Source organism: Rana temporaria, chromosome 2 (genome assembly GCF_905171775.1).
Source record: "Rana temporaria chromosome 2, aRanTem1.1, whole genome shotgun sequence".
NCBI classification, from domain to species: Eukaryota; Metazoa; Chordata; class Amphibia; order Anura; family Ranidae; genus Rana; species Rana temporaria.
This window is the reverse complement of record NC_053490.1, coordinates 220446867-220461741: the sequence shown is the minus strand read 5'-3', so window position 1 is coordinate 220461741 and position 14875 is coordinate 220446867. Positions and strand designations below refer to the sequence as shown.

The window sequence follows — 14875 nt, the reverse complement described above, 5'->3', positions numbered from 1 at the left end:
TATACCTAAAAAATAAATAAAACAAATTGTGTGTGTATATATATATATATATATATATATATATATATATATATATACATATATATATACACACACTATATATATATTATACACACACACACACATTATATATATATATATATATATATATATATATAAAATGTGTGTGTATGTGTGTGTGTATATATATATATATATATATATATATATATATATATATATATATATATATATATATATATATATATATATATATATATATATATATATATATATATATATATATACACACACACACACACACACACAAGTTCAGGCCCCAATACCTGTATGAATGGATACAGGGAGCTATGACTCAGCTTAGGTGCCCCCATAGCAAGCTGCTTGCTGTGGGGCAAAAAATAAGTAAAAAAATACTAGAATAGGCACTCCAAGATTAACCCAAAAATTACCTACAGAGATAATGATTTTTTTTTAATAAAGATAAAAAAAACCTAAGCGGTGGGAGTGTATCGGTGCATATACAACTTAAAAAACCTGATTTGAACTCAACCACCAAAGAACTGCATAGAATATTTAACGTTACTCACTAGACTAATAAATTCACATTTTAGTAATCAAAAAATAGAACACAAAATAGATATATGCAAATTGTATAATGTATTAAAGTGGTACCAAACCATATCGCACACACCTAAAAACATGCATCTACCTCCTTTACTGCATATATACTCAGTAAGCCCCTCGCTGTGGGGGCACTCAAGGGGAGGGGGGCCAGGAGCACCGAAGAGGGACCCGAGAAGAAAAATACACTGCACAGGGGAGGTAAGTATAACATGTTTGTTTTTTTGAAAACTTTGAAGACATTACTATCACTTTAAGGTCTTAGTAAATTGGACTAGATTATTGCCTAAACTGATGACTAGAGAGCCATTTTCTGATGACTAGAGAGCCACCTTCTGACTAGATTGTTCAATATTAATATACTACTAGCAAATAAAAAAATAAATAAAACATTTTAACAAATGAAACCAAAAACACATTGTCAAGGCAACCATTTTTATTTCAGCAGGTATACTGTAACAGTGGGAAGACATTGCAATCTTTATTCACAGTTTAGAACAAAAGCCTTTAGCTGGTGTCACTGGGAATTTAAATGAAGAGTTCCTCACTAGAAACCTATCATGGTTTTCCAATAGAGGTATCTTTCTTAGAATATATAGAATGATGATGAAAATCTAGGAGGTCCTGAAAAACAGGATTCTAAAATCATACAGGGACCCTAGAGAATGTATGCATTGCTTTAAAACACTTACAAAAAAGTGTTTATGAAACTATTATAAAGAACTTAAAACAGTGCAGATTTCTATAAAATAAAAACTGCTTTTGTACCTTTATATTATAACTTAAACTGAGAAACAACCACATTATTTCTATAAAGTACATTCTGCTCCCTATCCTTCTCCAATGCACTCCACCATGTCATGCATGCACACAGCCTCCAGTATCTAGACTACAAAGCCATCGCCTTCCTGGCATCGGCAACCCAGTCTGCAACAGATCTGGTTCAAGTGTGAGAGTCAGCTGTCCATATTATTCTAGAAATAGCACATTTTCTGCCCTGGCCATCCCAGCAGATATCCAATTTAGGTGGACCATACACAGGCTAATTGTTGACAGAGAAGATCTCAGATTGTATTATTTTGCAAGTAATTTGTACTTGAAAAACATTTTAATCGCAAAGGACAGGTTTATGAAAAATAAAAAAGTAAAAAATAGCTTACAGAAACAAAAATATCAATTTGACGTTCCTATTAAAAGGTTCCAAAGCTATCCTCTGAACCACCAGGGAATCTCTATTCTTTTAGGCCGGGTTCACATGTGTGGCTGCGGGTTCGCGAATGCGAATTTTTACCTGAACTGGACCCAAACACGCACAGGACCCTTTTTCAATCTGCTCCACGACCCCACCGGACCTGTGTGAACCGGCTCCATTGAGAGCCTGTCAAACTCGCATGTCATGCCAATTGGATACGGGGGAAACCTGCATCCAATTCGCACACATGTGAACAGGGCTGTGGAGTCGGGGGAAATTTTGGGTACCTGGAGTCGGCAAACAATGCACCGACTCCTACTAAAATTTAGATTGGAATAAAAAAATAAAAAAAGCAAGTTTAAATGTCCCAATTCACAAAAAGTTATAATTAATGACTTCTCTACTGTAAGAATAAAGACCAATGCATGCAGTGCCTCACGTAACCGCAAAACTAACACGTTAAGTGACCGTGAAGAAGCATGCTTTTCATGTGCTTCACTATATGGCACGCAACGCACAATTAGGAGCTGCAATACTTCTACTTTCCATAGTGTTGTGTTCTGCTTTTACAGGGAACGCAGCGTCCATGTGTAACCTAGCCTCTCACTGATAAGGAATTAAATAAATATGTTTTTTTGCAGGACTAGAGAGTGAGACACTTGTATAAGTGAAGGGAATGGAGGGCCAATAGTTCAAGACTGAAGCTGTAAACCATTGGAAAAACTGCTGTCATTTAGCTAAGGTTATAAAAACTTGTAAACTCTGATTGTTAGCTTAAACTTTAAACATGACTATGGGATTCTCCTAGGAAAATCATGTTTTAGAATAAATGCCCCTTCCTGGATCCTATCACTGCCCTATCTTCAGCAGCAGATTTGTTTTCATTGTGTTTGTCTTTTGCTTAAACTGTGCAATACAGTAGACTGTTGGCTTCCCAGCCAGTAGTCCTGTGGTAGGTTGCGTTTCTTTCCCTCAAGGAATGTATAAAATACATTCACATATTAATACAGAGGAGTCGGAGTCGGGGAGTCGGAAGTACATAAAACTGAGGAGTCGGAACATTTATCTACCGACTCCACAGCCCTGCATGTGAACCCAGCTTTTATCTATTAATCCAGCAATTTTATGTTAATTTTCACACTACATAGCATGAGCTAATTGCAATATTGGTTTATTACACAAACAAATATCTGTCCTTGTATAGTACATGTGATACTGCAATTAACTCGTTTACACAACATAGTTTAATCTCTGTAACATTTGCTTAAATGAAGCATGTACTCAACGTAAATGTCCCACCTAAAATCAAACATAAGATGCAGGTTATTACCTTTATGTGGCCCCATCTAATTTTGTTTGACTTTACTTTCTTCAAAAAGCAAATGCTGCCCTTACGGGCCGCTGCAGCACTCTCATCAGACAGTATAATAGCTTCTGGAAGGCATTAGCCATGAAGTCAGGGAATGTCAGTCCCCTGTAGCAAAGTGAAATGAAATAGGAGACAAGCACAGAAGAGACTATTCTGGCTAATAAAATGTAATAGCAATAATGAATTTTGATAATGGGAATGATGCCTGCTCACAGCCAGCACTTTTACAACTTTAACATATTGTACAGGCTCATGCAAGATTCAGCAGATTACAGCATTCTTACTCATCGTGGCTGCATATTTTCTGAGGTGCAGTTATATAGGCTACCCAATTTTCTCCAAGCAGATAAGCAGCTTTGCAAAGTACTTGTCTAAAATGTAATTTCCTTCATATGCAAATTAGAAAGACAGTTATTGAAATGATTATTGTTAAAAAATAAAATAAACAAATTGCCATTTCTGCAGTGACACCAGACCCTGGTATAGATTCTTTAATATCCAGCTTAAATTATTACAGATAGCAATTATGGAAATTAAAATGGAAAGTATTTGCTGCCTACTTAACACAAGACAGATCTAGAAAAAAAAACAGTGCCTATAAGCAAATTATGTAATAAACCTGTTTATGATTAAGACACTATTTGTGATATAACCATCAATATACTTGTCTCTAGAAATTTCAGACAGGGTATCAATGTAGTTTATAAAGCCTGTCGCAAACAATTCCTCTTACGTACAATAATGAGCAAAAAAATTAAGCCAACTCAAAATTTCCCCCCCTTACTGCCAATAGTAAGAAATCTAAGATCTAAGCCAACTCAAATTTTTGTTCCCCTGTAAAAATCTAAAACATTTTGTTTGGCTACAGCAATGTTGAATTTTTGGGTATCGGATGCGATAGCTCGCAGTACTATTTTGAGTTGCTAAATTGAGAAAGACTGATACTAGTAAATGAGTGCTGGTCTGTCTATGTATATTTATAAGGGACAATTTATGAGCCTACGTGCGTCCCTCAGTAACCCGTACACACACACACACACACACACACACTAATATATATACATACATATATATATACACACACACACACACTAATTTATATATATATATATATATATATATATATATATATATATATATATATATATATATATATATATATATATATATATATAATTATACACACACACTATATATAAAAGGTACCCATACTAAAAAAAAAAAGTTTATGTAGTGAATAAAAAAATGAGATTTTATTTGTTGAACCTTTCAGTCTGACTGAAGGAAAAAAAAAAAAAGGAACAATGTATGTCCAGCTTTACACCAATCTTCACATTTTCTAGGAAAGGGAGGTATAGAATACTGGTCTATGCTGTGGCATAGACAGGAGAAATTACATGCAGAATACTGAACAGTCCCCAAACACATAAGTAAACAATATTTTTTGTGCTGTCAATTCCTTTCCAATTAACATTTCCATTAACAGTGACAAGCACACAAACATACATAACCAAGCTCCATAAGCCTACATGCCAAAAGGGCCAAAGTGCTTTATTGTGTTTATTACACTAACCAGTAAGGTAAACAGACCGTACAAGTCAATAAAAAGATCCTTAAACCACTTTGTACAAACAGGAAACATATGTTATACACACACACACACACACACACACACACACACACACACACGCAAAATTAAAGCTGAACTCTATACAGATAAAAACACCAAATTTGTGCAGTTTGTATATTTGTTATAAAAACATAACATGTTTTTAAATTCATCAGGTGCAGGTAGGTACCTAAAGCTGTCTTGATATCAGTGTTCTGTAATCTTCTGGCACAGCGGAACTGTTCCTGGAAGACGAAAGGATTCAGGATTGTACCGATAGGGAGTGCACAGAGGGATAACCCCATCACTATGCTGCTTCTTGTTTAATGTCCAATCAGCTAATAGAAGGTGTTGTTCTGGGTCCTGTTGTAACAAACTGGGAGGTCCCTGTCCTGGCTCTGCTGGATGGCAGAAGCAACTGAAAAAATCGATTGACTACAGAGAACTACTAATTCAGGGTAAAATGCTGTCTATATATGTATTTCAGCTGTATAATTAGCTAAATGCCTGGCGTTCATCCTTAATGCAATCTATACATCCGACAAACTGGTTGGAGTGATTAACACACAATAAAAGAAAGAAAAGAAAAAGCCTAACAATGCACTTTTCCCTCTTACTTTTTCTTAGTCTACTAAATATACCATTGGCATTTTCTGTAATATCTGCTTGGTAAGTGCACTAAAAAAAAAAAAAAAAACACCTGTTGATTTTGTCAGAAATCTTTGTGAGCCAATAACTTCATGTGCTCTGTGCAAATGGAAAAAGGAGGGGTTATGGAGATGAAGAGGAGGTGGTGGGTAGGAAGAGAGGGTGGTGGGTGGGAAGAGGAGAGGGTTTTGACCTTTGTAATGTGTCAGAAATGACCAGGGCTGCCAACCATCTGTAAATTTATGAACAGTTTATAAATATCGGCCAATTTGCAAGCTGTCCATAAAAGGTCAGTTACGGACGACAGCTGCCATAAAAAAAATGTCAGAAGTGAATTATGCTGATAACAGAGGAACAAAGCAGCAGACAGGAATGACACTTAGTGCTTCTAATTGAGACACATACACACTATAGAGGGAGATGCTTTGTTCATATTTAATGCCTGAGGTTTACAACCATTTTAAGAACATTGTGAATAGCACTAGCTACAGGTTTGTAGCTTAAATATTGATATTTGCACTGAAAACGGTCATGTTGGCCAATTTTTTTAATTGTCAAGTAAAAAGAGGAAGTTAGAAGGGCACTATGATTCTAGCACATCAGCCATTGTTTTCTGTACTTGCAGAAAGTTTACAGGGCATAAAGCTTGGAGAAATGTGCATGTATAGCAGAAATGTACAAAATGTGCTTTTTTTTTAATCAGTATTTCTAGGTCATTGACACTAACCACCTACACATTCTTTACCTTACTGTGTAGGCATAACTTATGTAATAGATTATTTGTAAAGGGTCCTTACAAAACAAAGTGATATCAAACCCTCTGTATAAAAATACCAGACACCAGCACAGGTGCACAGCTACTTGGTTTGATATTTGAATTCTGTTTTCCCATCTGTCATTACTATGAAAACACAATAAAAATTATCCATACACTCAGTTTCCATTCTTAAGGTGATTCCTTTGGAGGGAAGGCACAGGTAGCATGGAAGCCCTCATTTCCCCAGTTAGCTAACTCCCTAGCCCTTCCTACAGAGAAGGATTAACAGCTGTGGGCACGCATGCATGTGTCAATGGCTCCAAGAACGATGGGATATGTAGTTCCAGTCATGTGAATTTCTGGAATTTATAGTGTGCATCCAACTCAGCTAGAAATATGGGGGAAATGGCATTGGGGATGAGAGAGCAGTTTGGAAACATTTGGCTAGTAACAGTATTTTTATACATTGTGTTGGATCACAGGGTTCTGTAGTTATCCTTGTTCTTATCTTTATTTAAACTGGGGAAAAAAACAAGCAATAATAGATAGATTCCCTCTGAATTATATGAGGCAAAAAAATAAATAAATCTTTGTTGGGCTTTAAGAAGCTTAAGAAAAACATGACGGTTATTTTTCCTGTGCGACTTTTATAACTGTTCAAAATTGAATATTTTCATATACATATCAAGCTGAAATATCCAAAAGATGGAGGCTTTATTATAATAAAATCAACTTAATTTAAATAAGCTGACGGCTGTCTAAAGAAGGTTGCTAATATCTAGCATACATTCTTTGGTTTGTAATACCATATGTATTAAGACATTTCAAAAACAAAAAACCTTCATACATGTTGCAGCAGTGTGCAATTTATAAATCTTTTCTTAAAAGCAATTCACTAATTGATGAAAAAGCTATAACCAACCAAACAGAAAGGCATCACAGTATGTAATCATAGTAGAATAACTTTGTACAGAGGTACTTATAATTTAATATTCACTTTTAAATAGGCACTCTAAGATTCCTAATTTTTGAAAGACACCTGGGAGTTTCCAGTTTTAACAATAATTATTCATAAAACCATATACTGTAAAATCCTTACAATGTTTTAGTGCAAATTTGGAATGTTTTTGTACAAGTCTCTCTGCCCTGGAAGCTACCGGAGTCCTGACCAGCTGTGGAGATAGGAGGCCCATCCAGCTGGCTGAGACGCAGACTCCTCCTCACCTATGAGACCAAACGAGAAACAATTTTACTAGGTGCTCTAGAAAAACAAAACAAAAGACAATTGACAAAAGAAAGGCTTGTATTCAACCTTATCTATCCTACCTTGAGCTATGGCATAGAGCTTTCCTTTCTCGTCTGGGCTAAGTTGAAGCATGGTGTCTATGACAGGAAGGAGACGTTGTCTTTCGCTGCCTGCTTTGAGGAAAATGAATTGCAGCAAGACATTTTTCAGATATTCTAAATTAGCCACAGATTTTTCTCTTTCCTGATTCCTTTCCAGACGTCGAATTTCATTTTTCAGGAGCTACGATGGAAAATATATTTAACCATTAGGTTAATAGCAAATGAAAATTTGCAAACAGTAGATTTCAGGATACATTGTATTGTGCCAACCAATGTCATGCATATAAAAGACAGGGCCGTTGCTCAGGTTTGGATGGTCGCTAGTCATCCATCACCAGACGACTTGGTTAAAGTTAGGAAAAAGGGAATTTTGGCTTACCTGTAAATTCCTTCTCGTGGAGTACATTTCAGGACTTGTAGTCATAGATCATATGTTATACTGTATGCTGTTACCTTTACAAGATAAGGCACTGCCAAAAAAACTTTGCTAGAGCCGTTCCTAGGGGCATGATCATATAAACCCACCTACTTTGTGACAGAGACAGAGAGGAGGGTGCTGCATCCTGTATTGTACTTCAAGGAAATTACAGGTACCTTAACTTTTTTTTCAAATTTTTCACATACTTGTTAAATGTCAAAATTTTTTGTTAGAAAATCGTCTAGAACACCCAAACACCAGAACTAGAGAACCCACTGGAATATTCCCCTTTATTACTTTTCTGGGCACAACCTAAAACCTGGGTTTTATTTTACTTTCTTTCAATGATAATGGTAAATAGAACAAATAGAGCGAGTGAATCTCCTGAAGGGGGGCACAGGCAGCAATAAAAACCGACAGATGTTCTAATTCCTCTGCACTCTATCCAAAATGAAAAAAAAGGAAAAAAAATATAAGTTTTGCTTTTTGTTATAAATTTCTTCAGTTACTATATACATAGATTCAGAACGAAGGTGTTTATACTGTTCGCAAGGGCTGGTACATTGTCAAAATTACAGAAGACTACAATCAGTTAAGGTTGCCTATAGCAGTGGTCTAAGGAGGATAGTGTAATGAGGAATACGGACAGGATAAAAGAAAATGGATAAAGCTACCCTCATATTCAGGAATAAATGCCAACCATAGTATGTAAACCCCAAGGCAAAATACATTTACAAAGCTCTCCTGAATTAAATAGCGACACGAATAACAGCATATAAATCTGCACATTATATAGTTAAAACCATGATCATTAGCTCAACCATATTTTAAAGGAACTTCCTGGGGCAGTTGCAACTGGCACACTTACATTAATTTTAGTGCAAACACACACGAAAACCCAATTTTTTCCTAAAATATAAATGATGATGATGTGTTGAGCACTAGAAACCAAACATGTCAGGATTTGAAATTTCACAAACGTGAAACGGCAGCATTTACAGCCAACCAGATCACTTTTACCCGACTGTACCAGGATCGTGTCTGCAGCCATGATCTTGGTTATAACCACCCCCTGTCCGAATGCTTTTATACGTACGGTATGTCTGGCAAGAAGTGGTTAAAATCAACTTTAAATTAATTATACAGTACAGGACACAGGGCTTGTATTCATAGACCATGAAATGTCCTCACGAGCAGGCAAGTTTCTTTTACTTTACAAGAGACATTGCGAGGATCTCCTGCAATAAAGAGCCTGCATCATAACAGCTTGAGCCACCTTGTGTCAGAAACTTGTATTACAGGTCTAGACAATGTAAGGAAATTTCTTCATGGAATGGGTGTAGAAGTCATGGGGGTTTGTGTGTCCAAAATATCGAAGCCGCTTTACCCAGGTACTGACTGTGTTCTTTGAGTGTGTCTGGTGGAAGTGTGTCAGCCGGATGGCATGTTGAAACTAGGTCACGATTGCGAGTTTGGATGGGCAAAGACAGCCAAATTCAAAGTATTATTTATGTGCCAAATGCAATAAGATACGAGTACAAAAGGAGAATAACACAAAGTGAAAAACTCCCATTCCTACGCACATGTATCTGCTTTTGTGTCAAACACTGCATTGTTTTTATAGCCCGAAACCTAGTGCACAGTACAAGGAAACCCTGTCTTTGGTTCAAATCTATGCATGCACATTTCAATGGGCTGCCCTACCCAGGAGAAATGTGGGGAATAAAGTCTGACCCTTCTATAAAACCGTGCCCAACCAAACCACACTGATACAGCATCATGTGGTTTGACAAATGCAAAAAGGTGAGGTTGCCGATGTATTGGGGTGTCATTAAATCCCTTCCATCAGTATAGACCACCCACCTCGGTACGGACCCCTCTCCATTAGTACAGACCCCCCAGAACAAACCACCCCCCTCCATTAGTACAGATCCCCCCAGAAAACCCCCCCTCCATTGGTACAGACCCCCACAGAACAAACCATATCCCTCCATTAGTACAGACTCCCCCTCATAGTCAGTTTGAAAAAAAGACAAGTCCATCCAGTTCAACCATAAAAAAAATATATATATATCGTACAATCCCATATACCCAATTCTATACCCAAAATTGATCCAGAGAAGGCAAAAAAAAACATCAGAGCATGATCCAATTTGCTACAGCAAAGGAAAAAAAAAATTACTTCCTGATCCCCGAGAGGCAATTGGATTTTCCCTGGATCAACTTTACCTATAAATGTTAGTACTCAGTTATATTATGTACATTTAGGAAAGTATACAAGGCCGTTCCTTAAAGCAATCTACTGAGCTGGCCAGAACCACCTCTGCAGGGAGTCTATTCCACAGCTCTTAATGTGAAGAAACCTTTCCATATTTGGAGATTAAATCCTCTTTTCCTCTAGACATAAAGAGTGTCTCCTTGTCTTTTGTGTTGACCGTAAAGTGAATAACTCAAAACCAAGTTCACTATATGGACATATATATATATATATATATATATATATATATATATATATATATATATATATAAAAATGTTGATCATTTCCCCCCTTTATCTCCTTTTCTCAAGAGTGAATACATTCTTTCCTCATAGCTGAGCTCCTCCATGCCTCTTATCCATGCCATGCCTCTTATCAGTTTGGTTGCCCTTCTCTGCACTTTCTCCAGTTCCCCAATATCCTTTTTGAGAACTGGTGCCCAAAACTGAACTGCATATTCCAGATGAGATCTTACTAATGATTTGTACAGGGGCAAAATGATATCTCTCTCTCTGGAGTCCATATCTCTCTTAATACAAGAAAGGACTTTGCTCGCTTTGGAAACTGCAGCTTGGCATTGCATGCCATTGTAAAGAAGTGAAAAATGCGCGTACCAAAATAAACTTAATATAAAAGCAGCAAACTCAAGATGTTATACAACATAAAGACAAATGATGAAAAGAAGGAGTTGCGCTATAAGCCTTATGGGTATGATAACCATAAGATCAGTGATATGTGTAGTCCCACAGTGATGTGAACACGCCAAAATCAGCGAAATTAAAGGAAGTGTCCAATAAATGAAATAAATCCAAATCCGTTATTATTGCTGGGACAATAGTTGAATTGATCAAAGTTCAAGCTGACCCTTACCAGAGGTGTAGATCCAGAAGGATCAAGCTGGGCAAAAAGGTAATAACCAATTGTTGGTCCGAACCAGATATACTTCAGCCAAGAAGCTCCAACGTCATTTAGTCACAGCATAACAGGAGAAAAAAGGGAAAAACAAATAGTGCAATATCATATGGCAAAAGACATAAACACTCTGACTTTTTCCCAGTGAATACTTGACAATCGGTGTGAAGTGAGATAGAAGACCACCACCATAGAAGCACACTGACCCTTACCAGAACTTAGCGACCCTCAAGGGATCAATTAGACATGGAAGCAGTGTGATGCAGCTGTCAGCAGTGTGGCGTCCCAAGCGCGTTTTCCAAAACAGGGGTCAGATGGCCAAGTACCAATAAAAAATAAACGGGCTCACATAGTGAAATACCATCAAGAATTTAATGTAAAAAGTAAGTAGAACACTTACACTTAGATGTTTTAAAAACAGCAGTAAAATCAAGTAGCCGGCCGGCAAACAAACGAGATACGTCCTCGAACGCGGTGACGTCAGCCTCCCAACGTTTCGTCTTCAGGAAGACTTGGTCACGGGGATGAGGATGCGTACCGCGTCACCGCGTTCAGTACACAAGTGGAGGGCGGGGGGGTGTGTCGAATCTAGATCCTGGACGAATGCAAGCCCGCCATCTTACACCAGGGAAGGCGTAAGGGCAAAAGCACTCACTCATTGAATCGAATGCTGCTGCAAATACAGGCTAATGGAAAATGCACTGAAGGCGCGGACGACACAGAAAAAACTTTAATACATATAATTTAAGGTGAAAGAGGGAGGGGGGGGGGGGTAATACAAGACTAAGGCTGTAATAGAAATGCTTAAAAAGCACGGATAACTTAGACCGCATTATGAGCCATAAAATTTAAAGGCACCAAAGGGGACTCAAGTTAGAAAGCCCGGATGGGATGTAAAATTAAAAAGCAGGCTTGCCGTCGCCAGATAGAAGCGACACAATAAAAAATTATCACAATTACATGTAAAAATTATGACACAGGCCCATGGTCTAAACTTAATACGTGGCATAACTTAAAGCTTAATGATTGACATGAAAGCATAAAGATAAGCACCTGTAAAAATATTACACATAGGCATCAGCATAACAATAAGTGCATACAAACAAATTGAATTAGATACACATTCATATGAACAGGCTACCCTATGCCAAACCTTGGCAACGAACAATGATGTGAACATTATCCCAGTAGCCTAACTTTAAACCCATAATGGGGCAAACGGTAGCGGTGTATAAAATAAAAATATATTAACTAATAAAACTCTCATTAAAAACTGAGAGTATCAAGAGGAGTTAGTCCAAAGCCTAGCCCCAAAGAGGAAATTCCCACTAATGTTTTTCCTCTTTGGGGCTAGGCTTTGGACTAACGCCTCTTGATACTCTCAGTTTTTAATGAGAGTTTTATTAGTTAATATATTTTTCTTGAAGACGAAACGTTGGGAGGCTGACGTGCTGACGTCACCGCGTTCGAGGACGTATCTCGTTTGTTTGCCGGCCGGCTACTTGATTTTACTGCTGTTTTTAAAACATCTAAGTGTAAGTGTTCTACTTACTTTTTACATTAAATTCTTGATGGTATTTCACTATGTGAGCCCGTTTATTTTTTATTGGTACTTGGCCATCTGACCCCTGTTTTGGAAAACGCGCTTGGGATGCCACACTGCTAACAGCTGCATCACACTGCTTCCATGTCTAATTGATCCCTTGAGGGTCGCTAAGTTCTGGTAAGGGTCAGTGTGCTTCTATGGTGGTGGTCTTCTATCTCACTTCACACCGATTGTCAAGTATTCACTGGGAAAAAGTCAGAGTGTTTATGTCTTTTGCCATATGATATTGCACTATTTGTTTTTCCCTTTTTTCTCCTGTTATGCTGTGACTAAATGACGTTGGAGCTTCTTGGCTGAAGTATATCTGGTTCGGACCAACAATTGGTTATTACCTTTTTGCCCAGCTTGATCCTTCTGGATCTATACCTCTGGTAAGGGTCAGCTTGAACTTTTTTTTTATAATTCAAGCTTTTATTATCAAACAAAATACAGTTGACAATCACCACATATAGCAGGTATACATTGCAAAGAACAAATCGCATGAATGCATATGGTCAAAAAAGGAAAATGACTACAACAGAAAGAGAACAGCTGTAGATACACCGGCCTAGCACAGCGAAGAGGTAAGCGGTCAAGGGCTCAGGGCCTAGATAATGGCAAAGTGTACAGCTTTATAAGTATCTCAACCATAATACATATAACCGAGAGCTAACTGCAGTGCATAATATTCTACACAGATGATAGTAATTATATATTTTGTAGCGGCATGGGAAGCAAGGCAACCCAGTGGCGGAGAGGGTCCAAACACGGGGCAACCGAGAAAGTAATGCTCAACAGGATATGCTCCGTATCTGGCTAAATCGCCCATGTTTGGACAAATGTGGCAGGGTGAGGAGGAGGAAAAGCATAGGGAAGGGGCCCAGGGGGAATAGGGTGGGTGAGAGGGGAAAAGGAGAAGAGCAAGAACAGCAGGGTCAGGTAAGTGAGGAAAGCAGGATAGAACAGAACAGAACACTCCGACCAGGAGACGGTGAGCGCCTACCAGGCTCAGACAGACTGCGCCACCTCCTGGAGGTAAGCGTCCGTATATATGAAGTGATGCCAAGGTCTCCAGGTCTCCCGGAAGGCCTCCTCCCTGTTATGCAGGGTGGCAGTGAGATCTTCCATATTTCTGAGTTCATTAACTTTTGCATACCACAGGGACTTAGCCAGGGGATTCTCAGATCTCCAACAGAGGGGGATGCACGCCTTGGCAGCGTTCAGGAGCTGGATAGTGAGAGATGCTTTGTATTTCTTGACAGGTCTCTTCGATAGATGAAGCAGACAGGCCGCCGGATTCCCCCCCAGGGAAGCACTAGTCAAGTGTTCAATCGTACGGGTCACCTCGAGCCAGAAAGGGGAGAGCTTGGGGCAGGCCCAAAAGATGTGCAGCATCGTCCCCTCCGCCCCACCGCAGCGCCAACACAGGTTGGAGACCTGTGGGAAAAAACGATGCAGGGCAGCAGGCACTCTGTACCACCTGGTTGTGATTTTGTAGCATGTCTCCTGCACTCTAGTGGCTATGGAGGATTTCTGAGCAAAATGGAGAATCCTCTCCCTCTGGGTGTCGGTGAAGGTAGAGCCGAGCTCCTCTTCCCATTTAGAGAGGAAGGGAGGAATGAATCCGTCCGCTGGTCGGAACAGGGAAGAGTAAACAAGCGAAAGGCAGTGACGCACCGGTTCTCTGCGGTGACAAATATGTTCCAATTCTGTAAGGGGGCGGGAGATACCCCGTTGGCGCAGGCAACCACGCAGAAAGTTGCGAAGCTGTAGGCCGCTCCAGAAGTCCAGCGGTGGCTCCGTATCAAACACCCCAGCCTCAGGCGAGAGATGCCTGTCAGGCCCCAGAAAGTCGCACAGGTGAAGATAAATATATTGCTTATATGTATCTATGTATTTCTCTCAACATTTATTGGAATTTATTTGTATATTTGTATTTTTGTAATTAAATTTATTTTTTTATATAACTCAAAATGTCCCTGTGATTGCTTTTGAAAGTCCGCCATGTCACTACCTAGTGTAGTACTACCCCTTTTTTCGCACAGGTGAAGCCGACGTCCAGCCGATAGACGCTTAAAGTGGGGATTCTGGAGGCCAGGCGGAAAGTCCGGATTTCCCAAAACCGGGACCATTGGGGAGGGCAGCGGAGACACCAA

The 14875-nt window shown here is 38.8% G+C and overlaps 1 protein-coding gene across 3 annotated transcripts in view; it reads right to left on the bottom strand.

The window, feature by feature from the left end:
• Nucleotides 1–1042: 1042 nt before the first annotated feature.
• The window catches only part of GCC2 (GRIP and coiled-coil domain containing 2), a 110232-nt gene continuing 96399 nt past the window's right edge, over nt 1043–14875 (bottom strand). The window contains exons 22-24 of one of the 3 annotated variants that reach the window (XR_005746953.1): nt 7526–7727; nt 7299–7423; nt 1043–1248 (exon numbers count right to left, since the gene is read on the bottom strand). Coding sequence is in view for 1 of the 3 variants with exons in the window: in XM_040336462.1 (XP_040192396.1) it covers nt 7353–7423; nt 7526–7727 (273 nt within the window). In the remaining 2 variants the exon portion in view is untranslated. Of the gene's footprint in view, nt 1249–4717; nt 5040–6883; nt 7424–7525; nt 7728–14875 lie in introns of those variants that run through there. The other 2 variants (XR_005746952.1, XM_040336462.1) reach the window with 2 other exon arrangements.